Source organism: Schistocerca piceifrons, chromosome 2, assembly GCF_021461385.2.
Source record: "Schistocerca piceifrons isolate TAMUIC-IGC-003096 chromosome 2, iqSchPice1.1, whole genome shotgun sequence".
Lineage (NCBI taxonomy): Eukaryota > Metazoa > Arthropoda > Insecta > Orthoptera > Acrididae > Schistocerca > Schistocerca piceifrons.
Genome location: NC_060139.1, coordinates 230,713,371 through 230,731,936, shown reverse-complemented (window position 1 = coordinate 230,731,936; position 18,566 = coordinate 230,713,371). Strand labels below are relative to the sequence as shown.

At 37.6% G+C, this 18,566-nt stretch overlaps 1 protein-coding gene across 1 annotated transcript in view; it reads left to right on the top strand.

The window, feature by feature from the left end:
* The window catches only part of LOC124777407 (esterase E4-like), a 41,146-nt gene that overhangs the window by 10,066 nt on the left and 12,514 nt on the right, over nt 1-18,566 (top strand). The window contains exons 2-5 of the mRNA XM_047252802.1: nt 1,624-1,752; nt 3,329-3,488; nt 7,686-7,871; nt 17,241-17,425. Coding sequence (XP_047108758.1) covers nt 1,624-1,752; nt 3,329-3,488; nt 7,686-7,871; nt 17,241-17,425 — 660 coding nt within the window. The remainder of the gene's footprint in view (nt 1-1,623; nt 1,753-3,328; nt 3,489-7,685; nt 7,872-17,240; nt 17,426-18,566) is intronic.

Sequence of the window (18,566 nt, the reverse complement as noted above, 5' to 3'; positions counted from 1 at the left end):
AAAGGACTTGGAAGAGCAATTGAATGGAATGGATAGGGTCTTGAAAGGAGGATATAAGATGAACATCAACAAAAGCAAAATGAGGATAATGGAATGTAGTCGAATTAAATGGGGTGATGCTGAGGGTATTAGATTAGGAAATGAGACACTTAAAGTAGTAATGGAGTTTTGCTATTTGGGGAGCAAAATAACTGATGATGGTCGAAGTAGAGAGGATATAAAATGTAGGCTGGCAATCGCAAGGAAAGCGTTTCTGAAGAAGAGAAATTTGTTAACATCCAGTATTGATTTAAGTGTCAGGAAGTCATTTCTGAAAGTATTCGTATGGAGTGTAGCCATGTATGGAAGTGAAACATGGACGATAAATAGTTTGGACAAGAAGAGAATAGAAGCTTTCGAAATGTGGTGTTACAGAAGAATGCTGAAGATTAGATGGGTAGATCACATAACTAATGAGGAAGTATTGAATAGGATTGGGGAGAAGAGAAGTTTGTGGCACAACTTGACCAGAAGAAGGGATCGGTTTGTAGGACATGTTCTGAGGCATCAAGGGATCACCAATTTAGTATTGGAGGGCAGCGTGGAGGGTAAAAATCGTAGAGGGAGACCAAGAGATGAATACACTAAGCAGATTCAGAAGGATGTAGGTTGCAGTAGGTACTGGGAGATGAAAAAGCTTGCACAGGATAGAGTAGCATGGAGAGCTGCATCAAACCAGTCTCAGGACTGAAGACCACAACAACAACAATATTTGACCATACTTCCTGAATAAACTTTTCAAGGTCAGCCTGTTTAGATGACAAAAGGGACAGCTTTTGTGACCAGGACCTAACAGAATTATGCCTTTTAAATCTTCATAAAGTTTCATACATTTTAAACAACTAGTTACAACAGTTTGTAGTGTCTGACATAACCTTGAGGACGAAACTGGTATAATTAAACAAATATTAAAGCATGTAAGATATAGCTAAAGAGAAATTCAGCAGCATTGGGACAGTAACAGATGCATTTCACTGTGCTTTTCAGAGACAATGTGTAAGCTAATGAAAATTTCCAGTTTTAATATTATTATCATGTTTATAATTATATATAATTCAGCTCAGTGGACTGTCAGATTTAAACTGAAAGGTTCTTAGAGTTTATTCTGTAACTTTTCACTTCTTTCACCTCTGTCGATCCCCTTATATCTGGGTGTATAAATCATTCAAAGGTTGGAGGAAGACAAAACATACCACCTCAAACAGGACCGTGCCCTAGTAAAGCTGTGTGGTGGTCAAACAAAGCTTCAGATCTCTCCCACTCTCTGTCTCAATCTTGGCTTTTTAGGCATTAATATCTAATCTTCTATACGTCTATCAAATATCTCCAAGTCAGAGGTAGTGTAGTTCATTTAACTCTCACACTAAAAACTAAAACAACCATGATTTTTTTGTCTTTTTATGACAGCCATGATTGCTACATTTGTCAAAAAAAATTCATTTGTAAACATAATCACATTTGAATTCATACATCACTGATTGTATCATTTGGTCCCCTTTAGAAATTAATAACACTAAACAGATAAAACATAGACAAGCAAAATAAAGGTTGAGGATAATTTATCACATGTGTCTGAATTTTTAGCCTCCAGTGCCACTGAACCCATGGGATGGTGTGACAGATGCCACAAAGGATGGAGCAAGATGTCCTGAGAGAGAGAACACCAATGAAACCTCTGAAGACTGTTTGTTTCTCAACGTATACACTACAAAGGTAAGTAAAACTATATCTGTGATAGAAAATTGCTACCTGCTGTAGAAAATATGTAACAATAACATATTATAGGATATGTTCCGACAAATGTTGGTCTACGTATTGAACTAACACCAATTGCTAACATAGGACCAGTGAAGCTGGACACAAAAACATTCAGCTTTCGAAGCTAGAAGGTATTTCATAACCTCATAAAGGCAGCCAGTAAGAAAAAGAAAGTAAAAAGAAAGAGGTGTATGAGATGCATAAACGAAAAACTTACTACTGAAGCCTTAGGTTAAGGGGGCTGAAGAAAAACTAACTTCAAACACCTTTTCTGCACCTCATATTACTCCTAACCCAGCAATTTGAATGCCGTTTCATACCATAAACTAACTGTATTTATTATCAGGGACTATTTCATCCACCTTTTGTGTCAATCAGAGGAGTATCAATGGGTGTGATAGACAGGCTGGTCAGAAACAGTCTGAAAATCTTGTAGGGTGTTTCACAGGAGGTTGTGCTGAGAAAAAATTGTAAGAAAAAAATTTGATACTTGTGGCATTTTAGAGTTATTTAGCACTGAAGTTAGCCAATCACACTGTTACATGCACAAATTCAAGTGGCTTGCAAGAGACATTGTCGCCATACATGTTCTTTGTTTAGTTCCTACAGCCGAAGAAGAGAGTGATACAAGAATTGGACATAATAATGATTGAACCTAAGGCAAAGTCTGAACGGCCTTGTGCGCTATCATCTATGCAACGAGAACAACTGACACTAATTGTATGCGGCAGGCTGCTTGAATTTGTGCACACAGTGATTTGATTGGCTAACTTGAATGCTAAATAACTCAGAAACGTTACAATGTATTGATATTTTTCTTAACAATTATTTCTCAGAAAAACCTCCCCTGCAGTACCCTTAAAAGCTTTTCAGACTGATTCTGATCACCCTGTATTTTCCTGCTGGGGTTATGTGGGCTCTGATCTAATTTCTCACCTAACTAGTTCCTCATGTAACTTATATCTCCAATTTTGAGCAAACTTTTAGTATTTACACATTAAATGTCTAATGCAAATTGTATTGCTTTTAGCTGTTGTTTTAGGGGTAAGATTTTTTCTTGTATGGAATGACAGCTGATTGTACTACCATTACTGTTTCTTTCACTTTTCAAACTGCAGTGATAGTTGGTTGTATTTTCATTCAAATGGAAGTAAATAGTGCAACACTTCTGAAGACTGATTTAAATATCATGCTGCGAGATTTAATAGGCATAATCACAACTGAAGTTGAAAGCAGCTGACTCGCATATGAATTTGCACAATGTACAGTCACAAAGTCTTTAATAATGCTTCTACAATATGCTTAGTAATAAGCTTGTTTTGCAGACTGCATAATCTTGTGATCATTGTTGCAGATGCCAAGAAAATATTCTGCATGGTTATAATGAAAATGAAAGCATGATCAGTTTAGCACAGCTTATGTCAAATGAAGGAAATGGTTATAACTGTACAGTCTGTTTGTATTTCATAATAATTAATGTAGACACACAGAAATGACACTCATTAATGTATACACCTTTTTATAATTCCAGTTGCCAGACAGTACTGGAAACCCAAAGAGACCAGTAATGATCTTCCTGCATCCTGGTGCCTTCTATCTATTTAGAGGAACAAGTGACCTTTTTGGTCCTCAGTACCTCTTGGATGAGGATATAGTTCTTGTGACTCTCAACTACAGGCTTGGGGCTTTAGGTAAGCTGTCCCCAGGAACAGCATATTCTCCTTTAACTAAGTGTGAAAACACACACACACACACACACACACACACACACACACACACACACACACACACACACACACACACACACGTGTAGAGAGAGAGAGAGTTTCAAAGGAACCATCCTGGCATTTGCCTGAAGTGATTTAGGGAAATCATGGAAAACCTAAATCATGATGGCCGGCGCCGGTTTGAACTGTTGTCCTCCCGAATGCAAGTCTAACCACTGCACTACCTTGCTCAACAGGTAAGTGGGCTTTTCTAGATTACACTGTCATCCAAGAGGGGCACCATGGGACCTGTGTTAGTAATAAAAAGGCACCATGACAGCTGTGGACTGCCTGAACATTATTGTGCACCACCTGCAGCATCCCTTCATGCTTGATGTCCTCCCTGAGTGCGATGGCTTCTTAAAGCAGGATAACCAATCATGTCACAAGGCCAGAATCATGCTCCAGTGATTTGAGGAGCATGACAGTAAACTCACATTGATATACATGAAACGTATGCACAGTTGCGAATATCATCAACTGTATAATGGAATAACACAATGAAATTTTGTGCTGGACTGGAACTCAGATTTCGCACATATTGTATGGTCGCCAAACCAATTGGGCAATCTGAGCACTATTCATGGGCAGACCCAAACTTCCATATGTTGTCAGCCATGTGTCTACAACCTGTACTCACAGGCACTGCAATATTGTATCACGTTGATGTCTTGGCCACCAAGTTTGTCTGTTATGAACCCATTGGAACATATCCAGGACATTATTGGGCAACAGCTCCATGCCCACAAACCAGCAGCCCTTAATTTACAGAAGTGGTTTGTGTGTAGATATCTGGTTCCACATCACCTGAAACCTACCAATCCAAGTCATGCAGAATCCCAGCTGTAACAATATTATGAAAAGGACAGTTGCTACTCACTGTATAATAAGGGCTTTAGCTGCCAGAGACAGTGATCTTGTGTGTGTGTTTTTTGTCTATTTTCAATGCAGACCTTTTTTTGACAGCTCACTTTCCCACAGTCATTTTATTGTGCCTATCTGCGACTCAGCATTTCCTCTACACAGTGAGCAGCAGCTATGCTTTTCACAATATTATTACATTCCAGCCTAGACTTTCCATGTTACAATCACTGATGTATTGCATTAAAGAAAAAGCAAATGGATATTCACAATCATAAAATGCTTAGTTTAGTATCACAGCTCTATCGCGCATTAGTTTCACAATGAATATTGATAAGTCTGCTCACCATCCACTGTTCCAGACTTCACTCTAATATACTTTTTCCAAAATGGCAAGAGACTTCAATACTGCAAGCATGGTTATAAATGCATAATTTGCAAAATATGTAAATTCTCAATCTCAGCTCAGCTCCTCTTATAAATCAGTCCGCTACGCTTAACTGACCTTACAGTTTCTGAATTACCTAATGACCAGACTTGAGAAAAACATAATTATTTTATTTGACTATTTTAAATTGTAAACATTTTTTGGCTCATTGCTTCTATACAGAAGCCCATAGTTTTTTAGTACTACTAAAAACATTGATTTCTGCATATAGAAGCATTAGGGAATGTATTCAGTGTCAGTGTTAACTTATCATGCATAGCCATTCTGCAAACCGGTTTGACCTGCCACCTGCAGAACTTACTATGGATCACTGTATGTATTCTGGATTTTCAGTCATTAAGGTAATTTAAACATGCTCCTGCACATAAGAGTGAATTTTGAAGATGTGTGTATTTCTAATAGTATGGACAGAAAACAGAAACAAATGATTCGCGTATTACTGGAAAATTCTTGGTGGGACTTAAGGTGCAAAAGAAGTATTACGTAAACAGTGGCTTTATGTTACACAGTTTCACTAACTTGCATCTTAGTTTTCATATGCAAAATCCCACATCAATGCTTAATATAATTTACTCTCATTTTTATAACCTTATCACTACAGTGCAAGGTGGATAAACATGTTTTGTATCAGAAAGTATATCAAGTACATGCACTGAAATACTAGAGAAATGTTAAGCAAAATTATGAGTGTTAACTATGTTAAGAATTCTGCCCCTATATCTATATTTGCAAAGAAGTGCCCCAATTTAACCCTTGTACCATTGAAAAGATGAGTGAAATCACTACTAATGCCAGTGATATTGAGGAACAACTGAAATTGTTGAAATTGAACAAACCTCCATGGCCCAATGGAATTCCTATCAGAGTCTATATTGAATTTGTGGCTTAGTTAGCCCCTCTTCTAACTATAATCTATCATAGATCCCTCGAACAAAAAATTGTTTCCATAAGTTGGAAGAAAGCACACATAACACCTGTCTACAAGAAGGGTTGTAGGAGTGATACACAAAACTGCCATCCAGTATCTTTGACACTGATTTGTGGTAGAATCATAGAAAATATTCTGAGTTCAAACATAATGAAGTATCTCAAACAGTATCTCTTCCATGCCAACCAGCAAGGATTCTGAGAACATCGATCATGTGAAATCCAACTCGCACTTTTCTCACATGAGAAACTGAAAGCTTTGGATGAAGGTGGTCAGGTAGGTGTAGTATTTCTTGATTGCCAAAAAGCATTTGACCCAGTATAACACATACCATAATTGTCAGAAGTTCGAACATATGCAGTGACAAGTGAGATTTGTGACTGGGTTAAGGAGTTTTTGGTAGGGAGGACACAGTATGTTATCTTGGATGCGGAGTCATCATCAGAAGTACAAGTAACTTTGGGTATGCCCCAGAGAAGTGAGTTGGGACCCTTGCTGTTAATATTGTATATTAATGACCTTGTGGACAATATTAATAGTAATCTCAGATTTTTTGCAAATGATGCAGCTATCTATAATGAAGTACTGTCTGAAAGAAGCTGCATGAATATTCAGCAGTCAGATTGTGACAAGATTTCAAAGGGATGCAAAGACTGACAACTTACTTTCATTATTCGGAAATGTAAAACTGTGCACTTCACAAAATGAAAGATATATAATATCACCATAATATCACTGAGTCACAGTTCGAATCAGCCAGTTCATACAAATACCTGGTTGTAACAGTTTGTAGGGATATGAAATGGAATGATTACATAGGCTCTGTTGTGGGTAAAGCAGGTAGTACACTTCGGCTTATTGATAAAATACTGGGGAAGTGCAATCAGTCCACAAAGGAGATCGCTTACAAGTCATTTGTGTGACCCATTCTTGAATACTGCTCAAATGTGTGGAACCCATACCAAATAGGACTAACAGGGGATATTAAACATATACAGAGAAGGACAGCATGAGTGGTCACAGATGTGTCTGAGCCAATGGAGAATGTTACAGTCAAGCTGAAGAAACTAAACTGGGAAACTATTGACAATAGACATAAATTACCCCATGGAAGTCTACAAATGAGGTTTCAAGAACTGGCTCTGAATGATGACTCTAGGAATATACTACAACCCCCTATGTAGCACTCACATACGGATCATGAGAAGAAGATTAGAATAATTACAGTGTGCACAGAGGCATCAAACAATCATTCTTCTTGCACTACATACGTGAATGGAACAGGAAGAAACCCTAATAACTGGTACAGTAGGACATACCATCTGCCATGCATTTCAATGTAGTTTGCAGAGAAAAAGCCTCTAAGTGCACGGTAATTAGTCTAATCTTGTCTTCATGGTTCCTATGGAAGCAAGGGAGGTGTTTGCAGTATATTCATAGTTTCCTTGCTTAATGCTGGTTATTGAAACTTTGTAAATGAGTTTTCATGAGATAGTTGGCATCTATCTTGAGGATCAGACAGCTCAGGGTTTTCAGTATCAATATGATGCTCTCCCATCGGTCAGTCAAACCTTTAACCATTCCTGCCACTGTTATTTTTATACATTCAGTATCTTGAACTTGAGCGATATTTTAGGATGGATGCCACAACTGTAGGATTTTGCAAATAAAGACTTATATGAAAGATAGTGAGTACTGCCACTGTGTGTTGCTGTTGATAATTTTGTAATAAAAATTGCTTCTTTATTGCTCTTTGATCATTCAGTGGCTGGTGAATAATTTTTTTCTTTGCATGTTGAAGTAGTATGACTCTCTAAATAATGTTTAAATAGACATAAAATATTGTTGATTATAAAAATTGGGACTACATGTTATCATATTACAGGTTTCTTAAGCACTGGAGATTCAGTTCTTCCTGGGAACAATGGATTTAAGGATCAGGTGATGGCTCTCAAATGGGTACAGCAGAATATTGCTTCGTTTGGAGGTGACCCAGACAATGTGACAGTCAGTGGTTACAGTGCAGGGTCCGCCAGTGTATATCTGCACATGCTGTCTCCAATGTCTAGAGGTATATAGCAATTATCATAATACTGATATTATAAAGTAGTAAGTACGAGGGTAAGTCAATTATCATCCACAAATTAGTTAAAAATTTTTATTGTGATCAAATAGGAAACTTACAAGAACATCATTTTTAACATAGTCTCCTGGCATTTCAATGCACTTGGTCCATTGTTGTACAAGCTTCCTGATGCCCTCACAGAAGAAGGTTCTCGGTTGATCTGTGAGCCAGGAATGCACCGCTTCTTTCACTGCTTCATCTGAGGCAAATTGACAGCTCCTTAATGCTTGTTTGAGTGGACCAAACAAGTGATAGTCAGAAGGGGCAAGATCTGGACTATATGGAGAATGATCCAGTACTTCAAACTTGAGTTTCTGGAGCATTTCAGCAGTGTCCAAGTGCTTTTGTTTATGCAACTGTGTGAGTTTTTTTGGGACCCATCTTGCACAAATTTTATGAAACCCAAGTCTGTTGAGGATGATTTCATAGGCAGAACCATAAGTAATTTGCAGATGATGTGGCACTTTGTTAATAGTTAATTGTCTGTCTAAGAGAATAATTTCATGTGAATGCTCAATGGTTTCTTCATTTGTGGGGGTAAACAGTCGTCCAGCTCCTTCAACATGCGTAACACTTGTGCGACCATTTCAGAATTTTTCAATCCATTCGTGGACACTCCATTGTGGCAAAACACTGTTCCTGTACTGTACCGAAAGTCTTTGATGATTTTTGGTCCCTGATACGCCTTCTGACCACAAAAAATGGATCACTGAATGTTGCTCTTCTTTGGTGCAAATAGACAGCGGAGTACCCATGATTAATAACACGGTAGTAACAACAAAACTAACATAGCAGCTTGAAAATTGCAAAGATATAATAACAAAGAAACAAAGCATGCATCATCAATGTAAAATGACTGTATTACCAAAATAAACAAAAATATAACTAAATTGCAGATAATAATTGACTTACCCTCGTACAAATCACGAACTTAACTAAATATTTTTGAAATGCAGGGAAAAAGAGTACCATGTTGAATAGAAATCTGAAAATGGAAATTGAAATAAAATGAAATTATGTTTTTTTAATCACAACAAGGTCAAAGTACAGCATTTTTCATATTACTGACAGCAGTTTTGAGGACCAATAATCACACTGGGACTGAAACAAAGGCTGATATAAAGTGTATAAAGTAGGAGATAAAACACCAAATTTGGTCTATCAAAATTGTTCCACAGTGGATTGTACTATTGTTCCTCTTCCTTATTGTTGAATGGATTCTGAAATGACAGACATGTAGGTAAGTGACTGCTGAACAGAAAATCAGCTAACATTGCTCAACAGAGAAATGTCGACTGTGCCTGACGGGACATCTATATGATTACATGTAGATCATGCGAAAGAACTTCTTTCCCTTCTAGCAGCAGTTCCTCATAGGTCACTAGAGTAATAAAGCAAGCCAAGGGATTGCGATATAGTAAAGATCACTCCTGTTTTCAAGAATGTAAACAGTAGGCCTATGTCACTTAAATCAATTGTTTGCAGAAATGTGGAACATGATTTATGCTAGAGACCAAGAATTCCACAAGCAGCACTCTTGTGAAATACATCTCACACTATTCATCAATGAGATGAAGATGGTACCCAAGTTGATACTGTATCCCGTAACTTGTAGAAGACTTTCATACTGTCCAACACTGCCACATCAAAAGAAAATATGAGCCATATCAGACTAGGTTTGTGGTTGGATTGACATCTTCATCACATCTAGAACACAGCACACTGATCATAATGGGTGAGACATTATCAGACATGAAACATCAGAAGATCCATGAGGCTGTTTACAGATGCTCTTGTATACAGAAAAATCCCAAAGGTACAAAACTACAGCAAAATACAGGAAGATCTGCAGATGACTGAAGCTGAGTGCAAGGGGTTGGATGCTGAAAAAAAAAGTTTGAACACATTAATGGCAATGAATCACTGGAAAAAGGAATAACTATAAAATATCTGGGAATTTTGTGTCCAGAATAAACTTAAGTAGAATGACCACACAAGATGAAATGCAGGGAAGGTAGGTGTCACACTGAGATGCATTGAAAACATTGTAGGGTAATGTATTTCACCCGTAAAGGAGTTCACTTAACAAAATCCCACTTAAATGAATGGGTCCTTACAGGATAGGATTAATACAGCAGATAAAGAAGACCCAAAGGAAGGCACCATGTTTCGTCATGAATTTGTTTTGTAAGTACAACAGCATCATAGGGATGCTGACTAAACTCCAGCGGCAGCTGCTGTAAGACAGGCAGTGGGCATCATGGAGAAGTTTTAGTGTTAAAATTATGAAAGCATAGCTTCCAAGAAGAACCACACAACCTATTACTCCTGCCTAAATATTTATCTCACAAAATAATCGAGATGGAAAAATTGCATACATTAAAGTTCACACAGAGGATTACAAACTATCATTTTACATGCAACACTGTCTTTGATATAGTCATTTAGTTGAACACTTCAAAGGTGTTCCAGTAGAGTTCACTATGACACATCAGATAAAATGAGCTGTCAATGTGAGAGCCACATTATTATTATTTTAATGCAAAATAGCCTGTTGTCAAAGAGATATACGGCAAGTTTGTAGCTAGTAAGAACACAGAAATCAGTAGTTCATTGTTGGTGATATATCTGAACAGGTGCAAGATCTCACATGATATAATGGAAAAGTCCTCTTGATTTGCTTTGATCTATGACCAAATTTCCCAATTTTATTGTACACTCCTTTTCACAAAGATTCTACAGTATCAAGTGGCCTAAAAATTGTATCACTGTAGGATCATTATGAACATTTTAGAAAGTAATAAATACTTCATAAAAATATTTGATTACCTGTTCTGAAAGAAGCCTCTTTCAAGTAGTCACACTAATTCATCTATTCATTTTCACACTAGCCTGTACAGAACTCACCACGAGAAATATCTCTCAAGGATGTGTTGATACATCTTCTCAGAGACATTTGCAAAAAATGATGATAAGGTCCTTTGATAAAATCCACATTTGCTGGTTGTAAAACAGCTTTTCCATGGTCTGTCCTGATTGCATTAATTTTTTAAAATCATCAGATTCAGTTCACCATGAACCATCCTAAGATCTGACTACATCGGGGAGTTATCCATGCAATTATCAGCAAAATTTGCACGCTACATCAAAGCATAACATAGTCATTATTTTAACCAGTGATGTAGCATGTACATTTTGCTGATAGCTGGATGGTTTACTCTCATAACTAATACAGTCAGATATGAGAATGGCTAATGTTACACTGAAATTGGTCATTTTAAAAAATTAATGTGTTCAAAATATATAATAAAAATTCTGTTTCAGTAATCTGTTCCAGAACTTTTCAAAAGTAGATGCATTCGGCTCTAGGAACTCAAAATTATGCACAGAAGTGGTTTATTTCACATTTAAAAAGAGAACAAAAGTGAATGAGTAAGTGCGTTATGGTGGGATGACCTCTCATACAGAGCTAGTATTTGGCACTTCTCCTTGACTCTTGTGGTTGTCTGCGAAGACATTCCCCACCATACCTCTCTGTACTTCATGCTGTCTTCTAATGTGACTAAGATAGAGATGAATCACTGCCTCTGCATTTCTTGGTCATGTTCATACAGTTATGTTTCATTGTCAGTTTTTAACTGATCTGCCTGTTCCTACAACCTATGACAAAACATCCAATAGCTGCAGACTGCAGTCGCATAAAGGATATTACGTAAGCTGCAGTGTGAAGAACGCACTGAAACTGCTGATATACTGGTAGCTAGTACAGGCATTCTCTTCAATCATTTTCTCAACATGGAACAAATTTTCTTACTAGCACTGGATAATAATGAATAGATTGATTCTCTTTGGAAGTATATTTAATGTATGGTTTCACTGAATCAATTAAAAGTTACTGAAAACTGAAAGAGGGGTGAAAAAAATCCTACCATTTTACAAGGCAATGGCCTAATTTGAAACTATAGGATGTTAGTATCCTCATTTAAACTACACTGCTGACACTATTTTGATATTAGGCAGTACATGAAACTAGAAATCCAACTTAGATTTCTAAAACTCAACCCATAATGTAAGTTACAACAACATATTAAATCAGATATTGTCATTATATGCCATTCTTAAATGAACTGAAATTGATTAGAACTTAATGGTTGAAAAGTTTGTCAAATCCAATTCAGAACTCCTTGGGAAGTGATTACCAGGTACTGGTAACTAGCATTTCTAATCCAAGTGCAGGGCTCAGCAAGATCACCTTTAATTTAGGCTTCCTTGGAAAGAATCTTGGGAAGGAAGAACATGTAATAATAGGATAGTTTGAGCTGAAACCTTGATTTGATTTTTATTTGGCCCTGTTGATTACATATTGTACAGATGGTGTGCTAGTAATATAGGACAAATCAAGAGAAATAATACAGAACTGCATGTGCATTTTATATGTCACATATATACTGCTTTACTCGGTTTCTAAGAACCAATGTTTGCATATAATATTACAGCCAGAATTTTACTGGCATAAATTTAATTGTAAGCTTAAGCATGTAGAATAAATAAAAGTACACATTTTTATTCTAATAACACAAATAATTTACATTTTATAATCAATATTTAATATGAAATTCAAAATTACATCTTTATGACGTAAGTAAAAATGTCACATTTTTTCTGTTAAGAGTGTCTTCTTATCAAGTTGTTTTCTTTGTTCTTACACTAATGGATGCCTAGTAACTCTAAGAATTCACTAATTTTATTACAAAAGTTTGATCTGTGAGGCATGTTCTTAGTTTCCTTTTGAATACCTGTATGTTATTAATTTCCTTTTTTATACTGATGGGGAGCTTATTGTATACGTTTATACCTGACTCAGTAACTCCATTGCATTTTTTGTGAGAGTTGCAGAGGTTTGGTGGAAATCTGTCACCTGCCTTGTGCCATGACTATGAATGTCACAGTGTTTCTGAAATAATTTCATGTTGCTGGCTACAGAAATCATCCGTGAGTATGTGTACTAATTGACCTGTTATAGCAAATATCATGAGTTATTTGAAAAGCCCCTGCAGGATGTTCTGTCAGAGACCCCATAAATGTAGCTCACTGCTCATTTTTTTAACTTTGAAGATATTTTCAGCTCTTGCAGCATTTCGCAGAAGATTAAGCCATAGAAGAGTATAAAATGGAAATACGCAAAATCTGATAACAGCATATTTCACTGTCAACAAAGTGAGAAATGGTTCACAGTGCGAAGCAAGCTGAGTTAAGTTTCTTGACCAGCTGATCGATTTGCTCCTTCCATTTTAAAAGACTGTCTGTCTGATTGTCTAAGAATTTTGTATGCATGGTTTCATTAATTTTCTGATTGTCAAATACATTTCAGAAACTTAAAGTGTTTTATTTGTTGCCTGAAACCATACAGACTAGTTTTTGAAAAATTTAGGGTTAGGCTATTTGCTGCGACCATTTGTGTACTTGGTTATTGTCTGTCGGGGATGTATCCTGCACTGTGGAGTTGGGCACCTTGATCAGAATACTTCTATCATCAGCTCTGTCATTAATTATAATTGGTAGATCATTAACATAGATCAAGAAAATTAGTGGCCCAGGGATCAAACCCTGGGTGTCTGCATTTCCCCTGAGTTTATTGTTACACCTGCCCCCATTAAGAACACTCTCTGTTTCCTTTTGTGTAAATAATATTCTAGCCACGTTAAAGACTAGTCTCTGATGCCATAATGTGGAAGCTTTTTAACAGTGTGTTATAGTCTACAGAGACAAATGCCTTAGCATGTTCACCAAGGATCCCCACTGGATACCTTTTGAAATTTAGTTCACCTACAATTTCATCTGTCTGGCTTAATATTGCTCTCTCTGTGGAGAATCCCTTATGAAAGTTTAACTGTGCAGATGTCACTGAGCTATTTTGAATTACATGGCAATAAATCCTATGATACACTTGTCTCTCAAATATCTTTGAGAACACAAGCAATGAGAGATGAACTAATAGTTAGATATTACATTCCTCACTCCACTTTTGTGGACTGGCAGAGGTATCAACTGTTTTAGTCTATCTGGAAATACCCCAGTTTCTACTGACTGGCTACACAAATGGTACAATATGTGACAATGTGCCTATGATAGCGTACTATTTTATTTTACTTAGCAAAACCAGTTAACTGCCTCTCAGTTTGGTTTTCATAAAGGGTTGTCCACACAGAAAGCAATACAAGACCCCACAAATGAAGTGCTAATAGAGCTAAGCAAGAAAAATTGTCCTGTTGGTATATTCTACTGCCTTGCCAAAGTATTTTATTGTGTGCATCACAAAAATCTGCCTAGCCAACTTAAGTGTTAAGACATTAATAGCAAACTTAAGTGTTAAGACATTAATGGCAACTGTCTTGCATGATTGGAATCTTCCCTCTATAACAGAAAGCTGAGGGTCTCATTAACAGACTCTATCTCAGGCATGAAAATAACCTGACAATGGGACATGCTAACATGTGATGTACCACATGGATCGGTACTGGATCCACTCTTAAAAGGACACTTCAAAAACTGTAATGTTTATTAGTGACACAAGCATACTAACCAAGGGTTCAAACTCCCTTAGCAGATACAACTCCAATGATAGCTGAACAGGCCTAAAAGTGGTTCACAGCTAACAGTTTGTTACTCTCAGAATGACTCATATTATGGACTTTGAAAATAGCATAATGATCTTTTAGCACCAGAATAGACATTAATGGCCATACAATGAATGAAGTACAGTTTGTAAAATTCCTTGGGGTCTAAATAGGTAGTAATTTAAAATGGAGTCAACACATGGATAAACTAATGACATTCAGTTCAATTTGTTATAGCCTAAGAAGCACCTCTCAATATGTTGACCTAAAGACAAGAAAGTTAGCTTATTTTGCATATATTCACTCCCCATTGTCTTGCGGAATTATCTTCTGGGGCAGTGCACGTAAAGTAAACAGTTGTTAAATTCAGTTTAAACTGAACTTTGATATAAAAAGTCAGATAATATGAAGATGCAAATGCTGATGAAGCCATTATTTCATCACAGAGATATCTCTGTGACAAAGTGGTGGCCTCATCATCTTCTGACACCACCTGCTGGAGAACTGATATCCTTTGTACTCTCTACACATGGGGCTTCCTTCAAGAATTTTTAAAAGACAGAGTTTTCAAGGTACATGTGGGTTCTGCCTTCTCAGACACCTTTACCAACGAAAATGGTGTGCCTCAGGTTCCATCCTGAGTGTCGTCCTCTTTGCTGTCACCATTAACAGTGTTATGGCCTGTCTCCCACCAGGCATCTCCGGCTCTCTTTTCGTTGACGATTTTGCCATCTATTGCAGTTCTCCACAGACTTGTCTCATTGAGCGGTGTCTTCAGCAATGCATCTTTACTCGTGAAGCATTGACAATGGCTTTCATTTTTCCACTGACAAAACAGTTTGTATGAATTTCTGGCAGCACAATTGGTTTCTTCCATGTCTTTAAGTCTTGGGACTGTTGCTCTTCTGTTTGTTGAAACTACAAAAATCCTGGGGCTCATGCTCAATAGGAAACTTTCATGATCCTCCCATGTGTCTTACCTGGCCACTGCTGTACACGGTCCCTCAGTGTCCTGTGTGTCCTCAGCGATACTCTCTGGGGAGCAGATCGGACCAGCCTCCTCCGTTTGTACCGGTCCCTTGTTTATTTGAAAATAGACTATGGGTGTTTCATTTATTCATCTGCATGTCCATCCATTTTATGCTGTCTCAATACAATCCATCATCATGGAATCCGTTTGGCCACTGGCACCTTTTATACTAGCCTGGTTGAGAGTCTGTATGCAGAAGCTGTCAAACTCCTGCTGTCATACTGCTGTGACTTTCTCTGCAACAGATACGCAAGCCGTCTGTCTGCCTCTTTTCTCGGTGACTCCTTTGATCGCCAGTATGGGGCACATCCCTTTTCTCTGTTACCTTCTGGAGTTTGCTTTCAGCTATTGCTTTGGCAGCTTAATTTCTTGCAATCTGCCATTTTCCCAGTGGGTGTGACCCCTTCATCACCTTGACTTTGTGTGGTGGCTCCTGTTCACCTTGAATTTCATTCGCTTCCTAAGGACACCACTTGAAACTTGCTCTGTTGCCATAAGTTTCTTGATCTTCACACAGAACTTTGTGGTAGTACCTTTGTGTACACTGATGGCTTTTGGACTGACCATCGTGTCGGGTGTGCCTTCGTCATTGGCACCAATGATTTTCAGTATAAGCTTCTGGAACACTGCTCAGTATTTACAGAAGAGCTCTTCGTCTTGTATCAGACCAAGCAGTACGGAGAGCTTTCACTTGCTCACTCTTGATGGAGTCACTGTGATGTTTATGTGGGTCCCTGGTCATGTCGGTCGTACAGGGGACGAGGCCACTGACACTGCTGCCAATGTTGCAGTCCTTGTATCTCAGCCCACTAGTTCTTCCATTCCATCCAATGATCTGTGTGTTGCCATCTGTCGGCAGGTGGCGTCACTTTGGCATGACTAGTGGTCTTCCCTTCATGAGGACAAGCTCCAGGGAATTAAACCTCCTAACGGCTTGGCTGACCACCTCTTGGCCCTCCCGTCACCAGGAGATCATTTTAGCTAGGTTGCATTTTGGGCACTGCCTTTTTGGCCATCGCCATTCGTTCCCCACAACTTTGTGCTCATTGTCCTCGACCTTTGATGGTATATCATTTCCTGACAGAATGCCATTCTTTTAACCACTTATGTTCTAATTTATGTTTGCCGTCAGAGCTATTGGCAGTTTTAGCGAATGATGCGCAGGCTGTCAACCACTTTTACTTTTTATCCATTGTAGCAATATGGCGAAGGACATTTAATCTTTAGTTCAGGACCACCATTGTCCTTATGGCTCACTTTATGGCGCTTTCTCCCAGAGAAAGTCCCTGTTTTTAGTTGTCTTTCGTTCTGTTGATTGGGCTTAATGTGTAATTGCTTTTAACTCCTTGTTCTCCTTCGTGTTATAAGGTTCTGACATGGGCGCATATGACCTTAGCTGTTTTTGCACCTTAAAACAAAAGCTTCTGATACTTGGTAATGGATGCTTTTCATCTGAAACCAGTCATCAAAACATTGTAATTTGCAACTGAGACTAAATACAGTGAACTATATTCTGGCACTTGCTTTTCTCTGTGCCACCATGGCAAATATTACTATTAATTAGAAGGTGATCCTTTTCTAGATAACATCTCTGGTTTTTTTTCAGTGCTACAACAATATTTAAAGTTGCTACATAATCCTCATTGAAAGTACAAATTGCTTTTTCAGGCTTGTTTCATAAAGGAATTGCAATGAGTGCAGCTGTTCAATCAATTGTTATAAAGGACCCATTGCTACAAGCCAAGAAGCAAGCAAGAATGCTAAACTGCCCTGACACATCATCAGAGCAGATTGTTAATTGTCTGAAAGGAAAGGATGCCATAGAGATTGCAGAAACACTACCACAGTTTTTTGTAAGTGTTATGTACTTATTAAGAACATAATAAAATCAAACAAAAGATTTTACATTGTCACACATGCTAATAGACCAGAAAATTGTCGATACTGGGAAATGGCAGTGAGAAGCATCACACATCTCTCATATCTGGTTGTTTATTTTAAACATTTACTGTCAGCTATTTTTGTTATATACTTAACAAAGTCATAAACTAGTATGTTTCATTCATATCTACAAAATATTGTTTGTAGGCAAAAAGAGTGTAACTGGTTTAACTATTTTGATATACTGCAAGGTGAAATGACTGTTTTTTATTAAGTGTACAGATAATGATGTGCTTGTATAGCTTAACATGCAGTGCACTATCTTGTGAAACAGGGAAGTGCACCAGGCCCAGATAGAAGCTGTACAGTGGATTAAGGACTGTTGGTCTGGTACACCAGCCTGCCTAAGTGTAGTTTCTCACACTTGCTTAGGTGAATTATAGGCTGGTTCCCAATCTCCACCTCCAAAAATACCATAGACAAACAGCTAACATATGATAAAATACAGAACAATGTTTACATGAATCACAGACATGGTTTTCCTCCCATAGGTTAATTGAAGACAGTTGAGATGGGAAGGGCATCCAGCAAAGAAGTTAAAATAATAAAAATAAATCTGATAAGGCACCCCATATAACAAGATAAATATTAGGAAAGAGAGATTAATTTATTAATATAGTTTGAAAGGGAACTGACAATTTTAAATCTTTCTGCTAATTTGTCCAGTTATCTTAATTGTGTATACTGCCAATGTTCGTCTCTTCTATTTTAAGAATGTTTCCTATTGTACCTTATCTACATGGCCACATGAACCAAAGTTGAGTTATCGCCTCAGTCTTTTGCCTCTTTTATCATTTTTGGTTTTCATCCATGCTACTGTGAGTTCCCATTCTGGCTATAGCTTTTCTGACTCCATCCTGCCATGTCAACTTTGACCCACTAAGGCATCTCCTTCCTTGTGGCTTCCCTTCTAGCACTTTTTTTTACCATCCCTTCTCAGTACATGTCCCATCCATTCAATCTATCTGTTTCTTGTTCCTACCGTCACATCTTGCTCACTGTACAATGCATAGGTTTCTGTGTTCTTTCTTCTGCTGAAATTGTATGCCCAAA